The sequence below is a fragment of the Rutilus rutilus genome, assembly GCF_951802725.1.
Source record: "Rutilus rutilus genome assembly, chromosome: 3".
NCBI classification, from domain to species: domain Eukaryota; kingdom Metazoa; phylum Chordata; class Actinopteri; order Cypriniformes; family Leuciscidae; genus Rutilus; species Rutilus rutilus.
In genome coordinates, this window is record NC_140211.1 from 17,655,403 (window position 1) to 17,676,018 (window position 20,616).

A 20,616-nucleotide genomic window follows, 5' to 3' on the forward strand; every position below is an offset into this window, starting at 1 on the left:
TGGCAGTAAGAATAGCCAGGCTTGCCCCTCTCAATGTGATAAGGCACAGATTGCGGTGCGAGTGCCAGAGGATGGAAAATTGAGCCATTCAGAGTGAGGAGGAGGAGGACAGATTCGATGCTCATTAATAACTCATGCCAGTGTGACTAATGCTGACTGAGCTTCATACAATACAGGCAGCGCTAACGTGTGTGTTTTCCGCTAAGTGGCTTTATGAAAAACGAAGGACTTTATATCCTTGTCCAGCTCTCCGGATGCCCTCTCCGAGATCTCTAACCTCTTCTTCAGAGTGTGTCTGTTTTAGCAGAGGAAGAGTGTGAGGAATGAATCACTGGTGTTAATCATACTAGTGAGGTTGTGGGTGAGTTTCAGCCTGCTATGTAGGAGGAGAGGTATGAAAATGTGTTATTATTTTGCATTATCTGGTTTGTTCAGGCACAGGGAAGGATGCTTTGCATAAAAAAATCGGACTTGGAACAGTGTGTTTGTTTATGACATATTAGTATCTGTCATACACTGTGCTTTTTCTTCATTGACTATTTGATTGCCATGTTTATTTTAATACACATTATACACAATCATGGGCTTTTTTTCAATAGGGGTTTCACAGACCTTGGTGTTCAGCCTGAATTGAGGACCATTTGGCCTCTGTTCTCCAGCATTGTGGCATCCATGTCTGAAAAGCACACCACCCCAATAAGTGTTAACACAGGGTTTCCTTGTCCTCAGTAACTCAGTGTGTCACCTTGCTGATACTGTGACTTGACACCGCAGGCTTGTGTTACAGTTCCCTGAAATCGCAGACCCCACAGACACAGATTTAGATTGAGAGAAAGGGCCTTCACCTGTTTCTCATTCTCTAACCTCTGCATTCTGATGTTTTAGCTAAATCATGTGGTTTAGGAGCTCAGTGTTCATTGACTCAACATTCAATCAAATCTGGCCTTATTTGCTTTATTAATACACACTTTTTGGTCGTACTGTGCACAATTAATGAGCGTATGTTATTACAAAGGCAAAATGTTTGTTAATTTTCAGCTGACGTCACCTGGGCTGTGGGTTGGGCAGATTATGTTAATGTTGCTTTGTTTTAGGCATTTGCTATTGGTTATGCAGTAATTTAATGCTAATGTAAAGTTTTAGTGGATTTTGATATCATTTTTTTTATTGCCCAATAATATCTTAGAAAGCATATTGCATACAAATTATTTGATATCATACTTTTTAATTTAAAGATAGTAAATAACATGCTGCAGTTACATTTTAATGATATTTACTAAATATGAAGTAAATAATTTGAGTATGAATCAATGAATCATTTTATTCATTTTCTATTAGTGTTTTAGGCTATAGTATTTATTTAGCCTATTTATTAGAAATTCAAAGACTTGTTTCAATTATATAAATGCGTATTTGCTGACAGTATATGTTAAAAGTATCATAGTGTTTGTCTTTTTATTACTAATAATAATACTAATAAAATGCCATAATATATATACTGTATTTACTATGTTATATATAAATTATATACAATTTAATTGCCAGTTCTGTCAAAAAATGCATAAGAACTGTTAAACAAAGTAAACTAATGACAACATATTGGATATACTAGATGGCAACCGATAATAATTGCACATTTTTGACTGCAAGATTTAAGAAATACATCAAGATGCTCTTGAGGGTGTACTTGGCCTTCGTTTCCCATATCCCATTCGAAAGGCCTTCTTAAAAGAGGGTGACTGGCATCGTTTCAGGAGTCGGCCACAATCTATTGCAAATTCTTGTTTGGTCTGACTTAATTCTGGTAGGGAACACCAATATGCTGTGGCACTTGGAAATATACCACATTGCGAATGATGTCATACTATCATACCACATTGCTAAATGATCATACTTAATTTTTGGGATAGTTTACCCAAAAATGAAAATCTATGATAATTTACTCGCCCTCAAATGTCTCTGTTTTTTGTTCATACAGTGAAAGTTCTTTGGGACACCACAGAATTTCATTGTATGAACAAAAACAGTTGAAACATTTTTCAAAATACCTACTTTTATGTTCATCGGTGGAACTCAGTGAACATGAGTTAAATGGGTGAAAATGAGTTTTTGGGTGAACTATCCCTTTAAATACAAAATGAACATATTTTCTCCTGTTGTGATTCTATCTCACTGTCATTATTTGTCCTCATCGCTGTATCTTTTGTGGCTTTAATGTCTGTCCACCTGCGTGGTTTTACAGATCACGTCTTGAAGTCCTCAAAACGTGATCTATGCTGTTCAGTCTGGTGTGGCGTTTGGACATCCTCCATATACTACCACAGATCTCTGTTGGGTCCGCTGACCCTGATCAGTCTCAAAGACTCATAGGTTTCCACTGCAGTGATTTACTCCATTAGCACTTCTTGCTCCACTAAGCATATCATTTCATTGGAATAAAGAATTTTTTTTTAAATGGCAGCAGTTTGTTATGAATGTGATGATAATCCTGATATTATCCAGTCAGTCAAAGCTGATCTGCAAGCACTAGATAGCATTGCAGGTATGTAATCTTTTGAGATGCTTAGATATAAACAATCCATCATCATGTCATCTATAAGGATGGCTGGCAAGCGACTGATTATAGTAATTCCTGGATTTATAACTCATTGAGGATGCACAAATGCCTCTTTAAAATGGCATAATCTTGTCATTTGAGCAGCTGTTTTATTACTGTTTCATCTGGAGTAGAATATAACTAAACGTTTCAATTCTGAAAGATTGAATTGATGATCATCATGTAAAAAACAAACATCTTGATTTCTATTAAAACATTTTTTTTTTTCCACACTTAGTATTATCCATGTTTTATATACACAAACAAAGGCCAGTATTGACATAGAGAACAATAGGAAAATACAGGTGAAAGAGCAGGTTATAAAGTATGGCCGCCATCATTGTACATTTTTTGGTTGGTAAGTCTCTGTGAACTCAAATTGTTGGTTCTGTTAGAAATAAAAGATGTAAGTTACTACATGTAAAGAGACTGAACTGCATCCACATGTTCTTAGACTCTATGAGGGGATTAGGTGTGGTTAAATCTGAAGGGGTGGACAGCATTACGTTTGACTCACTGTCATTACTGATAAATTACTAGACGGAACATCAGCATGTAATCAGTGCTGTGGAAATGGCTCTCATTCAGGTCCTGTAGCCTTATATGGCTATAGGGAAAGACCCACAATACAGTGAGCTGAACACATTTGAGTGTCTTGCTGCGTCTTCTCAGATGAATTGGGCTAGAAGTCAATCAGCTTATAGCAGCTTTTGGAGATAATGCTTTGGATAAAATACTTTCTTTCTGAATGTCAGAACTACAGTTTGCAGTTTACCACTGTTACCAACCAGTGAAGCTTGACATTTTTTAACAATGTCCTCTGTCTCTTTTGTTAAAGCCATACCTTATCACAGGAAGTTATAAGGAGGGAGATGGACCAATCATAGAAAAATTAATGAGAGAAATCATAATACTCAGTATGGCTTTCTTGCCTTTCAGTTAAAAGAGCCACATTTTTTTTTATAAAGGTATTGTCTGTTTTTACTCTTGAACACACTTGTTTGCCCAGATTTTATGATACTTTTGTTGTCGGATTTGGTTGCTGTTTGGACATATGTTACTGAAACATATTCTTGACAAATAGTTTTAGAGATTTTAGTCTTTTCCTATACAAGTACATAGAAGCTGTTGCCTACGTATTAAAAAGCTGCCATGGGCTTAACTTTAATTGTCACTGAGTGAACTGAAATGTGGGGTTTTTCCTGTATTGAAAATATTTTGGCTGCTGCCAAAATGAATCTTTGTCCTGCCAGAGACTTATTTGATTGTTAATGTGACAATACCTGCTGTTCTGCAGTGCCAGGAACTGCTGCAAGCTGGTGAGTCGGCCAGAGGTTTTGTTCGGCGCGAGTTCTGCATGCGTGTGAAAGTATAAACATGACGACAATATAAGAGATGTATTGCACAGCATAGACAGCTCAGCTTCATAAGGAGTTAACAGGAGTACCTCACGTTGTAATTGACAGGTTCAGTGATTATGATGGCAGCGATCTTTTCTCATTTTCTTTTTTCGTGCTGCTAACTACACATTGCAAAGTTTCTGGATTGACAACCATATTTAAATGCACGATTGAATCTGAATGACAGTGATAACCATAGCAATGGATGGAACAAATTAATCTGATACTGTATGTCAAATGATCTGTGCATTAAGCCTTGGAGTGTAAATGCAAAATAACACACCTGCCACTTTTTCTATGTAATGTGTTACTTTTGTTATTCATTTCATTAGCTTTTCAAAATTTTTCTTTTTTTTTACTTTTTACATATAAATGTACAGATTTTTTAAATATAAAATAGTTCTAAGCACTTTGTTTTGGTATCTGCCCTTACAGTGATTGTTTTTGTTTCATGATAATATAGCATGAGTTTATATTACATATGGGTCAATGACGTGACGGGTCATTTTTTTGTCCAAAGGCCTTAATAATAATAAAAAAACAAAGTATGTAAGGTTTTAATTATATTTTACTACATATAAAGGTATTTTAAAGATTTTTAAGTGTCAAAAGGTCATTCGGTAAAACCGATATAGTAAATATTTAAATGGAATAATATTGTAATAGCTGAAGGAACTACAATAATACAAATATAAAGCAGATAAGGCTCTTTTTTTACATTTCCCCTTTTCTCCTTTCCCTGTGCAATGTTTTACTTGAATATGTTGGAGTGTTTAGAGTAGTCCAATAAATGATTACATTTATGAGATCAGTGATAATTTTATTTAATATTTCTTCTGTGGTACACACTATATACTATCTCAACATCAATGTCAAATCAGTGGTTAAACCGAATGACTTTTTTGGTGACAAATTTTTTCCATCTTGTAAAAAATGACAAAAAACAGTGTTAATTAATTGTACAAACCACAAAATCTTATTGTTAACACCTAGGTAAACAAAAAAATGGTTTCAAATATAGTTATATCTCTATTCTATTTTTTTACACTTTTAAACACCTTATTCGTCAATGACCCATATACTGTTTCTTTGCATTTATTTTGGATTTATTGTCAATTCTGGGCTCGCAGATCACCTGGATAGTGTACTTTGTACTGTGTGTGTGTGGATGACCGTGTTTGTCCGCCACAACCGAAGACCATTATTCACCGAGGAAAAACCCTGGTTCAGTAGTGATTCACTTTCTAACTGGATTTGTTTCAAATCAAAAGTGAACCGTACTGTTGTTCACATTTATCAAAGCTGCCTTTTACTGCAGTCTTACAAGCCTCACATACAAGTCACAAAAAGCTTGAATGTGAAAGTGCCCAAAGACATAAAATCACGGCCTTCTTTGCAGGCTTCGTTCCAATGTAACCTTTGGTTGTAATGAGTCAGTGTACAAAAGGAGAGTAAATTCAATCACATACATAATAATCAGTCAAGCGCTAGTTATTTGTAAATTGACTTTTTAATCATGGTTGGTAACATTAGGGTTGACCTCTGCTCTGGTAAATGTATTGATCAAGTGGATACTATATTCAGACAACCAACTTGTGGACCTTTTTAGAATTGCTCTAATATCAGTTGTTATTTCTTGTGTTGTGCTGCCCAATGCAGACGTTTTGACAGGGTTTGAGATCTTAAATTGCTAGATCGATTTACATTTTACATTGTAGGTTAGCTGATTTAAAAGTTTATCTGCACTCGGCTTCACTGATAATAGTCGTTTGTTCTCTCATATTCACATGAATGAATGTTCTATTAATTAGGTAGCTGTGTAAAATATAGGATGGAAAAAGGCAGTAGAAAGAGTGTGGGAAGGAAATATTCAAAGTTGGGATTAACTTTGCCATTGACATTTCTGTGTAACTACCACACCCAAACAAATGAAAGTATCCTAGAAAAAACAAGAGGCCAGATTTACCTTTCGGAAAGGGGAGGAATTTGAATACTGTCAGAAAGCACGGAATTTGGATGTGTTTGGAAACATGAGGTTGGATGGCTGAAGTGCGAGCTTAATATGAGACTGAACACAGCGGACTGTAAACCCTCTTTAGCTCCCTGACCTTCAGCAACTTGAACAGGGATCACATTTACACACGGCTTTGCATTTTTTACGACGCCGTGCATGGAGTCATCGTGTTGAGATCAAGTCCAGAGTCTAAAACGCTCTGTGCGTGTAAACAGGCCTTTCCAGTTGCACTGGGTGTAAAGTTGACTGAAGGGAGTGCCGAGGCCTTCTCTCTGATTTCAGGAGCTTGACGTCATGTTGAGGATAGAGTCAATGCTTGTCTTTTCTCAACTGATTCATTTAGGACCTCAGTGCCTTTTCGAGTTTTTATTAGTGCTTTCATTTCATATGGTGAATTAATGCGTGACTGTTTGATACCTTTCTGGGCAGTTTTTATTAGGGGAGGGAATCTTTAGCTACCTCTCAATCTGATTCTAAAGCAATTCTTGATCTACAGTTTTTTTCCTTAAAGGGATACTCCACTTTTTTTTGGAAATAGGCTCATTTTACAACTCCCCCAGAGTTAAACAGTTGAGTTTTACCTTTTTCGGATCCATTCAGCCGATCTCCGGGTCTGGCAGTACCACTTTTAGCATAGCTTAGCATAGATCATTGAATCGGACAAGACCATTAGCATCTCTCTCAAAAAAATGACCAAATCAAATCAAACTATACATTTTCCGTCGGTCTTAGTACACGATGTAACTACAGAAGAGTCAAGTTTTAAATAGGAAAAATATCGAAACTCTTTGGTCATTTTTTTGCGAGAGATGCTAATGGTCTTGTCCGATTCAATGATCTATGCTAAGCTATGCTAAAAGTGGTACTGCCAGACCCGGAGATCGGCTGAATGGATCCGAAAACGGTAAAACTCAACTGTTTAACTCTGGGGGAGTTGTAAAATGAGCCTATTTCCAAAAAAAGTGGAGTATCCCTTTAAGTAGTGAGTTCACCGACTTTGATGATCAAATTTATTTGTGCACTCTTATGTAAGACAAATATAATTATATTTGACTTGTGTAAGTATAAGCCCTTTTCCCTCTCTGTCTTTCTCTGTAGATGTTTTATAAAGGTAAACAGTCACTAGAGGTGTATTTGTTTGTCATCTACGCTCCATGCGGGCAGAAGGGCGTACACAACACCCTGCAGTGCTCCGGAAAGAGCCAGGCCACCCGGTGAAGCTCTATATCCCAGATGAATTGCTGCTCAATGAGGGAGAGCGTATAAATATCAGGATTATTTATTCACTGTTGACAGTTTTCTGACATAGGACAAGCTGGAGAAGCGAGGGGAGAGGTGTGATGAAGAAGAGGGAGAGTGAGAGAGACACTCCATCTGCTCTCTGTTTGTGCCCTTGGCTGCCTCCTGATTCTAGTTTTAAATAGAGGCAGTGTGGGATTTACAGCTCCATGCATCACCTGCAGGCCCTGACCGCCATTCACCCATCCATCAGTTCATCCTTCCTTCTCTGCCTTTGTATGATTCTTCTGACCGGTTTGATGTGACGTGAGACATGCGAACAGGGAATGATCCCACCCAAAAAATAGAAATTTCTGCATTTGTTTGTCTGTCTGTCTATCCAATTATTCATCAATCTTTAACTTCCTTCCTCCCTTTTTCTTTTTCCTGTCATTCCTATAGTTCATTATTTCCTTTCCTTCCTTTATTTTCTTCTTCTGTCCTTCCTTCCTTTCTTCCATCCTTTGTTTTCTTCTTCATTACACAATTTCCTAGAACTTGAAAACAGGTCAAATCAGTTTTATATTATATAATAGTTGCCTGCTGCATGGCTCATTTAATGAATCACAAGTTAAAGTTGGCATGAAATGAAAAATCACTACTCATCTATTTTGTAAATGCATGTTTTGGATTTCATTGTGACCGTTTCATCATGTAGGCTGTATCATTATTTAATTTTTTTGTATTTTGTTTGACCTCTAATGTTTAATTAGAATGTCATAACTCGATCTTCCAGTGAAAACGTCTTCTCTTTGGTGATGTAAGCCAGTCCGCCAGACTTCTCCAATCATTTAGTCAGCTTAAACCCACCCGTCCACAATTTTCTGTTTCAATATTCCGTTATACTCGGATGTACATCCCGATACCGAAGAAAAGATCTGTTGCTACTTCGTTTCATTGCGACTTTAACAGTTTGGATCAGTCTAACGTATTAATCACAGAAGCAGTCAACATGGTTGCTGAATTTGACTTGTTAATTGTCTGAATGTTTATATTACGACGTATAGTTAAAGCTACTCATTCAAAAATAGGATGGTCTTGTTTAATATGTAGTTAGAACCATTATGGGATTAAGGTTCACAAAAACAGAACTTTGTAGAAAACGCGCGCGTGTGTGTGTGTGTGTGTGAAAGAGAGATCTTGTATGTGTAGGTGGTGAAGTATTTATAGTTCTTCATCGTGACTGTCGCTTTCTGGGCGTGTATGACCGCATCTGTGTGTGTGTGTGTTGAAAAATAGTTTCTCTTTTTCTAGACAGAGATGGGCTTCACTCTCTGTACTTGGAATATTACGCCCAATTTCACTTTAGCCACACCAAGTGAGAAAGAGAGGATGAAGAAAAGTTATGGGGGAAATAGAGAGAGAGAGAGAGAGAGAGAGGAAAGGGAGCTTGTCCTTTAGAAAGGTAAAGAAAAGAGAAGATCGCATGAGGATGAACAACAGATCTCCATGGCAACGCTGCAATCACGACCCAGCGACTGACTGCTTCTTCAAAGACACGCTGGATTGTGTGCAAGTGTGCATGTGTGTTTTTTAAACTGAACAGGAGAGCATGCTTTACAGCTACTACAGCATCTGTGTTTATAGGGTTGCCGGTACCTCTGGTTCACTCATGCAACTTTTTTTAAAGAGACTGTTGAGGAAAGTTTAGAAGATCAGTGATTAAAACTCATAACCTGGTCCATAAACATCAGGTCCGGCCTCAGAATTCTTTGCTGTGCAGCAATGTGATGCACTTAGAGCAGCTTCTGGGTCTGATCAGCTGTCTTGAGCTTCCCACTGAGCTGAACCAGTGTCAGCTAAACTCGGGATCTCAGAGCTGCCGGAGAAGGTGGTATTTAAGGTTCAACGCTGAAGTGAGCAGGACTCGCAGTAAACCTAAAAAAGATTCGCCACAGACAGCATGTTGTCAGGGAGAACATTATCCTATCCTCACTGCTGTCTGTGTCTGTGCAGGGTGTAATTACAAGGAGAGATAGATGATGATATGGAGCAAGGGAAAGAAAGAACCAGAAAAAGAGCAGAAAAAAGTGCATTTTATTTTACCCAGACTGACCTTCGTCCTAGATGATTCTTTAATAGTAAGGTAGATGCCAAAGGATATCAAAATTAGCCCTTTTGAGACTCCCCGATTCGGTTCTAAATCCTAGTGAACTGTCTGCGGTCTACATAGACAGCTACCTTCTAAAGATGGTTGATTCTGTCAGCAGTTTGAAGCGACAAGAAGTTATTTGTTTTTATTGAAGGGTGGCGATTTGCAGGACATAGGAAGTTAATGCCGCCTTAAAGGATAGTTCACTCAAAAACGAAAATCCTGCCATCATTTATTTACTCTTCCTCATGTTGTTCCGAACATGATTGACTTTGTTCTGTAGAACACAAGAAAATATTTTGAAAAACACTTGACTTCCATTAAATTCCATTCCATGTTCCACAAAAGAAAGTAAGTCTTATAGGTTTGTACGGGTGAGTAAATGGTGGCAGAATTTTCATTTTTGAGTGAACTGTCCCTTTAAGTAAACATCTTAAACTAAATGGAACTTGGAAGTGACTGATTTGAAACATTATATGTCAGGTCAAGCTACTTAATTAAGAGTCACTAATGCGTGCCACACAAGTTCCTCATGTGACACTCACAAAAAGACTTGACTAACAATCACATTTGATTCCTGAAGGGATTGATGTTAGCATTTTGCTAAGCTAAAAGCACAAGCAATTCATACAACATGCAAATTCTAGTTAAAAATGGTTTATCTTTAATTAGATAGAACTATTTTAGTTCATTACTGAAAGAAAATGTAACAAAAAATCCCTCAACTACATAAAAAAAATTTGCGACCAGTTAGACTTTTCTTTAAGAAATGAATACTTTTAATTTGATCAAAGAAGAAGAAACCTTTATTTATCCCACAATGGGGAAATTCGGGAAAGGTGACAGTAAAGACTTTTACATTGTTACAAAACAAATCTATTTCAAATAAATGCTGTTCTTTTGAACTTTCTGTTTATTTAGGAATGTTTCCTCAAAAATATAAAGCACCACAACGGTTTTCAGCATTGATAATGATAATAATAATATTAAGAAGAAATGTTTCTTGAGCATCAAATCAGCATTTTTGAATGATTTCTGAAGTATTATGTGTCACTGAAGACTGGAGTAATGATGCTGAAAATGCTGATTATTTATATTTTAAAATAGAAACGTTATTTTTAATTGTAATAACATTTCACAATATTACTGTTGTTACTGTATTTGTAATCAAATAAATGCAGCCTTGGTGAGAGACTTATTTCCAAAATCTTCTTAATCTTAATGTCTCCAAACTTTTGAACGATAGCGCATGTCTGCCATCTGAGATGAAAGTTGTAGCTGTCCTTTTGCAGTGCATTGTTGGATACCTGGCTCAAAATTTTACCAAAATCAAATATTAAACATTTGGAACAATCTTTGTGTCAAGACTAGTACAGCTTTGTTGCTTAAAAATGTCATCTAGACCGGCAGCTCACTAGGTTTTGGAGTTCTGAGTTTATGCTTTAAATTGTGAATAACGCTTGCTTATACACTTTTTTTTTTTTTATCGTACAGTATGTTTGCATGTGCAATGGGTCAGGTCTCCGGTGAAGTTCTGCTTGATTAGCTAGGAAGGAGTGTGCCATTGTAAAAGTGCATTGTGCTTCATCATTGCTGTTTATGAGTGATGTATTGATATGAGTTCTGCTTTAAGCATGAACTGTATCAGCACTCCCTTGTCTACGCGCACACACAAGCCATACCAAAGTCTAAAATCTCAAATCTGAGTCCCCAGGCATATCTGCACACTTGCCCTCTAATACCTTAAGTCCTTGCCCCTCTATTCCTGTCAGCACACTGTCAATCTCCTGCTTTCCATGCCCTGACCTTTGGTACTGCTCTTGGCTCAGCTTACCTATGAATACACATTCAGACAGACAGTGTGGCTTTGCTGTATTGTTTCAGCCAGGCTTTCTCATGCCTTTCTCTTGAGCTACCCCTCTTTCAAAATTGGCATCATGTGAAACGAGTAAAGAAATAAAGAGCATCTTCATTTAAAGACATACCTCTGAGTGTGCACCATTTAGTGGGCTGACGTCAAATGTTACATTTATGGCTTTGAACTTTGATCGGTTGGTCTTTGAAGAAGACGGAGCTGTCGTGATGTACAGTGCTCGGATTTGTTAACTGTGGTTTGCACGCACACACACACATCGCACCACAGAGCGCATGGAGTTGGCTGGGTTCCTCTTGATGATTGAACTTTCTCTTTAATGAGCTCTGTGTCCGCTTTCGCTTGAGTACAAAATGGAGAAACATCTGTACAGATTAAAATGATAAATGCAGCATGATGCTACTTGCGTTATTTGTGACGGAACGAAAGCAGGAAAACATAGGGAAGCACGTAGCATATTTGTGTATTTGCAGATGGACCCGTCTGTTTTAATCTAATCTAATCCACTGTAATCTAATCCAATCCAATCCAATCTAATCTAATCTAATCTGATCTGATCTGTATGTTTTTCCAGTGTAATGGGGTAATGGGAGAAATTGGGATTTTATCTTTATTTGGACAGGAAAATTGAGATGATTTGGTGGGGTTAACGAAAAATCGGGCGTTTTGGAAAACATCCAAAAAGCAGTGAGTGAGGTCTCATGAGATTAGGATTTTTCATTCACTAAAACGCTTCACGATTGATGTGGTTATGCCTCCTCCTCTCTCTTGTCCCATCATATTCTTCCCTCGATTAGTGTTATTAAAGGGATAGTTCACCCAAAAATTCTGTCATCTGTCATTTACCATCACGTTGTTCCAAACCTGTTTGACTTTTTTCTTCTACAGAGCACAAAAGATTATATTTTGAAGATTATTGATATCCAAACAGTTTTGACTTCCATTGTATGGACACACACACACACACACACACACACACACAAAATGAATTTTTCCCTGAAATATCTTCTTTTGTGTTCCGCAGATGGAAGTCATACAAGTTTAGAAAAACATGGTGATGTGATTACAGAATTTTCTTTTTTGGGTCAACTATCCATTAAAGATTCATATCTGTTAGTGCACATCCTCCAATAAGTTGAGTTGTGCTCCACTCGGGAACGATGCAAGTTCAAGTTTTGCTCTTGTCATTTGCTCAGATCGGCCACTTTTGTCATTTTTAATACTTCGTGTGATCAGTAATAATGAAAAAATGATTCGCAACTGTGTGTGTGGAGGCTGGGTCAGAGTTTGAGAATAAAAGGACATTGAGAGTGTTCACCAATGCTGAAGAATGTCATACATTAACATGGTGCATGTGATGCATTACATAATATTCATCTCTTTGGAACCAGCGAGTTTGAGTGTGCATGTGTTTCTCTGAGCCTTATGCCTACTCATTTGCTAGCTAAGATACACAAGTACACTGCCATTTAAAACATTGCAGAAAAATGTATGCTCACAGAGGCTGCATTTATTTGATAAAAAATACAGTAACAACAGTCATATTGTAAAATATTATTACAATTTAAAATAACTGTTTACTATTTTAATATGTTTTAAAATGAAATGTATTCCTGTGATGGCACAGCTGAAAAGTCTTCAGTGTCACATGATCTTTCAGAAATCATTCTTATGCTGATGCTAACAAATAGCAAAACACAGGTTTAAGCTTTATGATGTAAGTTGATACCATCAAAAGATTGTTTATTTATTACTTGTACCATAATTGTATGTTTGGGCTTGCTTTGGTGTGACGTTTACACACACCAACTGCTGCTTCAAATGTTTGCTGTGGTTCTGTTCATTCTTCACATATCACTCAAACTTTCTGATCTGGTTCTGACCCCTTAATTGTCAGGTATTCACTTCAGTTAGAGGATGTGATCGCCACTGTGTCTTTAGCTTTCCAAAAAGATTGAGCAGTATTCTGCTCTGCTGCTGTGTGTCTGTAGCCATATTTTCCTCTTGTGAATCTGTATGTGAACAGTATGTGTGAGTGTGTGAAAGTGAGGTGGGAGAATGTAGTTGAATTTGAGTGTCATCTGAGTTTGACCATCTGAAACATTGTGCTGATCCCTATATCTCATCTTTCTGTCAGACTCACTCTGATGCCAAAGGAGGAGTGCGTACCAGTGTCCCGCGTGCTCGCAATGCGGCGCCGACGGCGGATGAAAACCCCCATATAGGAAATTACCGACTGCTGAAGACCATCGGCAAGGGCAACTTTGCCAAGGTTAAACTGGCCCGACATGTCCTCACTTCTAAAGAGGTAACTAGGTCTCCTGTGTATAGTGGATCTAGTAGACGAGTCCACGCTATATGAGCTCCCTGTAACACATATTGCAGACAATTCTGATTTGTTCTAGATAATGCACAGTTAAAATCGAATTATTAGTTAGTCATATAGTGGATACTTGTAGTACACTTATTTAATGGGTTGACCGTTTTGATATGGGGCCTGTTGCATAAACTGATTAGATAAGTATTACAAGTTAGGCATCTAAGATAGGTCATAACTGCTTTAAATCAGTTGCTGAAAAGCTTGGATTGGTCTAATTTTGAGAACGAAAGTATGACTTATCCTTTGGCTAACTGATAATTGGTCAGACTAGTTCTTAAGACACAGTCTTAACATATTATAATAGCTGTGTTCATGCAACTGGCCCTAGAAGTGGAATCTAATTTCAAATCACGTATGATAGTGGTTTGGATTGGATGTGATACAAATAAATAATCAAATATGCTTTTTTCCTCTTTCTTTCTTTTTTGACACGTTTCATATTTTATCTAAAGCATGCTCTTCTCTAATAGTTTTTCAGTCTTGCTAAACAAGTACTCTTTAATAAACTTTCTTAAGGGCAAAATTGTTTGGTAGGGTGAAAATTATACCACAACTGTGGGAGTCACATGTATTTCAAAGCTGATAGAAATTATTGTAACCCAATAAATATTTAATAGGTTTATGATTTATTTCAACAAGTAAAAAAAATAAATGAAGGCATTTTGGAAAGTGTTCAAGCCAGTTTTAATATGATTTTCATCAAAGAAAAAGTTGAAATCTTTTATTAAAATCAACCCTGGGATGTGCTTGTAGTGCTCAAAGTTGAAGAAACATGCTAATATGGAGCAAGCACAGTTAGCTTTCATTAGTTAGCAAAGTCATCTTTCTAGTGTAACTCTGTTTGTTTGTGACTCTGTTGTTGTTTTTTTGGCGTTTGAGAGATGTGTTTAAATATGTGCTTGTGTTTCTTTTGTCACAGGTAGCAGTGAAAATCATAGACAAGACCCAGCTCAACTCTTCTAGTCTTCAAAAAGTGAGTCTGCAGATCTCCTCTCTTTATCTGTATATCTGTCTGGAGAGAGGGCATAGAGGGGGTAATTACAGGAAGAGATGCTGAAGGATTTCCTCTGACGTGGGAATGATCGGGTTCTGCTTTATCCCCACGCGCACATACCTACAACGGTCATGTGCCATTAACTTTTTGCTGTAACTACAACAGAATCCTGGAGGACATTAAAAATGTGTTTATTGCATTGTTCCTCCTGCTAGTGAAATTTTAACAATGTATGTGCTAGGAAAAAAAACACTTTATTAAGCAGAACAAACATTTTCAACTTCTAGTAATAAAGATTTCTTAAGTACTAAATCAACATATTAGAATGATTACTTAACGATCATGTTACATAAAAAATGTAAATACAAAACAGTTATTTTAAATTCACAATATTACTGTTTTTGACTGAAATTTACTGACCTTTTGAACGACAGTGTATGTAATCCCAGATTGCCGCAGTACATCTGTGTTTGCACAAAAATAGAGCATATTTACATCTATTATTTAAACAGACAATAGCAAATGTTCAGGCATAGATTTTTCATTGTTTTTTACTTAATGTATTTATAAACTGCTTTAAAACAAGCTGGTGTTCAGCTACTTTGTTTAAGTGGTCAAAACCCCTATAAAGTCTGGTCAGACTAAGAGGCCACCTAACCCTAGCCAACCAGCTTGGACCAACTTGAAATGGGATTGACCTGTGCAGCGTTTCTCAAAAGCATCGTAAGCCTAAGTTGTACCATTGGCACCAAAGGTCTCTACGATCAATTTAGCTCACGATGCTTTTGAGGAACGCAGGCTTGAAGAGTTCCTGGTCAAGGCCAATGATCTTCTCAAACCTTCTCTCTTTTCTGTGTTTTCTCAGCTCTTCCGAGAAGTGAGAATTATGAAGCTGTTGAATCACCCGAACATCGGTGAGTGATCCAGAAAGAACCCGTCTAACTTGCCACACTGCAATTAATAGAATTATTACAGTATTTTACTTCAGCATCTGGCATGAGTCATCAGAAAATCGTTGATATCAGCATTCCCGAGGCTTTGATTTCATAGATGCTAAAGAAATCGACTGTTTGATGTGTGCTGATGTGCGTTTGCTCAAACTTGCACACAGTGTGTTTAAGTCTTTATGTGTGTGTGTGTTTGCCTGTGCTGTGTCGGTGGTCCTGACTGAAGCGCCAGCTCATTAGTGCTTAGCTTGTGCTCATAAATATCAAAGCACAGAGCTGAAATATGAAAGGGAAGACCTGCCACCTTTGAGGATGCAGCACTGAGGATTCAGAGCCTTTTCTCTCTCTGTTCAATGGCCGAGTGTTCAAATACCTGTGCTGGTATCACATCACAAAATCACAGCTGATTGATCCGAAACGCTCCTTGATCTTTCCATGACGACACACACAAAGTAGGGATTATGTATTTTATTCATTGCGTTAATGTCAAACAGTAGTGGCCTGTTTTCGTTGAATAGACTGTGATGAATGGAATAGCTCTGAGCTTTAAAACGCAGCTCCTAATGCCTGTTCGTTTTTCTAATTCTACTTTATTAATGTTTCTTCCTTTATTAGATGCTGTTTGGATTTGGAACATTTCAATTTTTTTCCATTTAGGATTTTGTTCTCTTCTCTCCTTAGTGCGTTTGTAGGTTTTATGGTTGCTGATGAGATTTTTATGAGAAAAATGTCTTGTCACTGTTACTAGCTCAGGAAACTCATTCTAATGCAGTTTGTAAGTGTAATCTTTACCATATCAAGACGGATATGGTGGGTTTTGAAGCATTCATTGCAAAGCCTGAAGCGCTTTATATGAAAAGAGATGTGTTTATCACCACTGCTTTCCTTCAAAGCTCATTCTCTGTTTTCCCATGAAATAATAATGCTGTGCTTTAGAGGTGTAGATGTGCTATTATCAGTTATAGGATTTTTTTTCTCAACACCAGTTGTTGGCACTGTTAACCCCAATAGAGTAGTTTTGCAGTTAAGCCTGTTCACACCAAGTCTGATGCAACTAAAAAACACAAAAGTATAAATATTCTCAAACTCATTTTCGCTCTAAATCTATTTAAACAGTCAGATTGAAAATTGTCATTCTCTGAAAAGATGCCGGAATAAATGGCTCAGAATACAAAGTTTAAAAGGACATTTTTACAGATACAGATTCACACAGTGACAGTTAAACTGGACGTGACAGATCATTTGTTTGTGTACATCAAAAGCGAATATGTTGCACAGCACAACAGTCTCAGCTAGCTATTGCTAATAGAGGTGCTGCTGTGATGATGTTTTTTTGTAGGCCAAACCGGAAGCATCACCCTGGTTCCCTGGATTCCCAAAATAGTTTGGCTTTTGGATTATGGCAGAAAATAAGCTCTGTGACTAACAAAAGTTTTGGATTCTTACATGTTTTTGTTCATCATGATAATCTCCCCAAATGAACATTTTATGAATTTTGAAGCCTAAATACAATCTGCAAAAGTAAAAAGGTAATCATAGGCAATAAAACGCACTACACCACTGTCACATGACTTCAACATCACCACCATTAAGCTTAAAAAAATAACTATTGGTTTCAGGACAATTGATCTGGAAGAGCTAAAATGCTAACTTGTTTTTGGGTTTTGTCCTACAAAATACGTCATCCCTGCAGAAATCTATTGATGCAAGATTTTGGATTAGATTTCATGGTGGGATATCCAGCAAGACACAACAGGAAAAAGCTATCAACCAATAAAATGTCACTTACTCCTTGATGTGTTGAACAAAAAAGTGATTAACATGTATTGCTTGTTGCTTTACCATGTCATGCTTGTGTCCTATGCAAAGCAACAAGCGATATGTTAACTGACAGTGTCAGTGTAATTGATTTCATAGAGATGTGTTCTTTCATTTTAAAGTATTTTTGTGGATGCGCCTAAAAGTCAAATTTGGTGTGAACAGTCTCTTATGTTTTGATTTGTGATTATCTCTCTCTCTCTCTCTCTCTCTCTCCCCATCAGTGAAGTTATTTGAGGTGATCGAGACAGACAAGACGCTGTATTTAGTCATGGAATATGCCAGTGGAGGTGAGTAGGCTGAAAGTTTAGAACTGCCAGCTGTCAATCATGTCAAGAACTGAAAATCAGGACACTGCATTTTATAATAATGTTCTTTTCCTCATCCTGTACCATTTCTTCTTTACCTCTTGCCTTCCTCTGTCATTTTCTACTCTGTTGCAATGTTCCCATCTTCCATTTCCAAGGCGAGGTTTTTGATTACCTTGTTGCTCACGGGAGGATGAAAGAAAAGGAAGCTCGTGCCAAATTTAGACAGGTCAGTGCGAGTGCATGTGAGTGAGTCATACTTCAGTGTAAAAGCTCACATGTATGTACAAGAAGGTCCAAGTCTGAGTCCATTAGTGAAAAGTTTGTATTCTATTCTAAATTTTGTAATATATCTTTTGCAGATTATATCATCAGGGTGACATTTGAGTGCAAAAGTTTAATTGAAAAATGAACATGAATTAACATAAAACCTGATGATTATGTTCTCTAGCACGATTTGAGAATGATCCAAACAGCATTGTGTTTCAGTGGAAGCAAGAACATCTGTACAAATGAGTCCACATAATTAGTGGCAAATATTTAGTTATTTAATTAGTGACCTAAAAATCTAATTTAGTCAAGAATTTCCAAAATTCCCAAACTTTTATCTATTTCCAAATGTAAATAAAATTTAGAATCCCAGATTTTTTATTATGTCTCAGACTTTTGAACTCCATTTATTTTGCTTATTTCATAGCATTCAAATGTTAAGTACAATGTTCTTTCAAATTAATACTTTTATTATTTAAAAATGCATTAATTTGGTCAAAAGTTACAGTAAAAACGTCATCATGGTTTCCTCAAAAATATTAAGCAGCACAACCGTTTTCAAATGTAATGATAAGAAATGTTTCTTGAGCAGCAAATCTGCTGATTTCTGAAGGACTATGTGACGCTGAAGACTGGAATAATGGCTGCTGAAAATTCAGTTTTGCAATCATAGGAATAAATCACATTTTAAAGTATTTTTAAAGTAATATTTACAAATTTTTGATCAAATAAATGCAGCTTTGGTGAGCATATACCATTTTGAACAGTAGTGTGTGTGGCAGGTGGTGCTAAGTGGGCATTTTCTACTAGTTGGTGTGTGTGTCTGTGTGTGTGTGTGTGTGTGTGTGTGCGCGCGCTCATTAACAGTGCTGTGTACATGTGTGTATGATGGCTTAATTACTGATAGAACAGCTTAATTAAAGAGCGACAACTCCCATGAGGAGCCAAAATGACTTAACATACTCTCCTGATTAGTCACCACACCTTCTTTCTTTATCTCTCTAGATTGTCTCAGCTGTGCAGTATTGCCATCAGAAGTGTATTGTACACCGAGATCTCAAGGTGAGAATGTGCATGTGTGTGTGTGAGGGTCTCAGGGCCTTTTACATATGCACATGCCCTGAGCAGGATGATCTCCATTCAGCTGTACCTTCATCTTTCAGATTTTCTTAAGTAGTTCTTCTGTGTCTGTCATCAAAGTCCATTACAAGAGTCCAGATGTAGGAATGAGTCCTCTGTTTAAACGGACACACACACGCACTCACACACACACACACACCTGCACCCTATCATGAGTGTACTCTGAACTCTGGAACTGCTGACCTCAGATTTTTTTATTTAAAATGAAAGGAAGTGTCTCTCTGGATGAATTGTTCCCATGATGATACTCTGCCCACATACTGAAATTGCTTATTGGTCCAAACCATCATCCTACTGACCCTTGTACCTTGGAGTTAGTCACTGTCTCCATGCATAACTTAATGTAATTCTCTTCTGCCCCACTCAGGACCCCCAGAAATCCAGTCTCATTTTCGTACACACACACACACACACACACACACACACACACACACACACACACACACACACACACACACACATACTGGTTTTAAAGTTTTATAGAGACATTCCATAGACATAATAATATTTTTTTAGCAGTAAAAACTGTATAATCTATCCCCTAAACCTACCCATCACAGAAAACTTTCTGCATTTTTACATGTTCAAAACACTTAATTTAGTATGTTTTATTAGCTGTTTTCCTCATGGGGACCAAAAAATGTCCCCATAAAGTCCATATTTACTGGTATTACAGTCCTTGTGGTCATTTGGTCCCCATAACACAAGGAATATCAGGTACACACACACACGCACACACTTAATAATGACACCACAATGCTGGAGTTGTATTGATTACAATAGAAAAGGGCAATGTTGAACATATTGATTTAATATGAGCAGAGCACTATAAATAATAGAGCACTTACCAAAGGTTTGCAAATGTAATAGGTTCTGCATCTCTGTGTTTGTGTGTGTAAAGAATTAAGCCACACCTCTGTTGTGGCTACAGAGGTTTCTGGCTATTCAGGTTGGATTGCAGGATCTATATCGTGTTTCTCTTTCAAGTTACAGGCGTGTTGATTGTTGTGTTGTGTTGTGTTCAGTTCCGGTTGCCCCAGAAAAAAGGAAATTATAATAATTGGAATAGTTTTGTCTTCACTGGTTTCATGTAATAGTATACGTGCACTAATGTTCAAAAGTTTGGGGTCAGTCAGATTTTATTTTTATGTTATAAAGAAATTGATACATTTCTGCAGCAAGGACGCATTAAATTGGTCATAAGTGACAGCAATGACATTTATAATGTTACAAATGATATCTACCTCTGATGAATGCTGTTCTTTTGAACTTTCTATTCATCAAAGACTCCTGAGAAAAACTTATTTCAAGGTTTCCGCAAAACATATTAAGCAACACAACTGTTTTCAACATTGATGATAAGAAATATTTCTTGAGCACTAAATAAGCATATTAGAATGATTTCTGAAGGATCATGTGACATTGAAGACCATCATTGAAACAAATTACAATTGTCTCAAGATGCACACCAGTAATGTTTTTCCTAAGGCATGTTTATAAAAGCTA

General features: G+C 37.1%; 1 protein-coding gene across 14 annotated transcripts in view; it reads left to right on the forward strand.

The window, feature by feature from the left end:
* mark2b (MAP/microtubule affinity-regulating kinase 2b) overlaps positions 1-20,616 on the forward strand; it is a 47,668-nt gene that overhangs the window by 4,441 nt on the left and 22,611 nt on the right. For all 14 annotated transcript variants that reach the window (XM_084403451.1, XM_084403457.1, XM_084403455.1 and 11 more), the window contains exons 2-7: positions 13,391-13,561; positions 14,553-14,606; positions 15,493-15,541; positions 17,617-17,682; positions 17,859-17,929; positions 18,976-19,032. In XM_084403451.1, the coding sequence (XP_084259577.1) occupies positions 13,391-13,561; positions 14,553-14,606; positions 15,493-15,541; positions 17,617-17,682; positions 17,859-17,929; positions 18,976-19,032 (468 nt within the window). The remainder of the gene's footprint in view (positions 1-13,390; positions 13,562-14,552; positions 14,607-15,492; positions 15,542-17,616; positions 17,683-17,858; positions 17,930-18,975; positions 19,033-20,616) is intronic.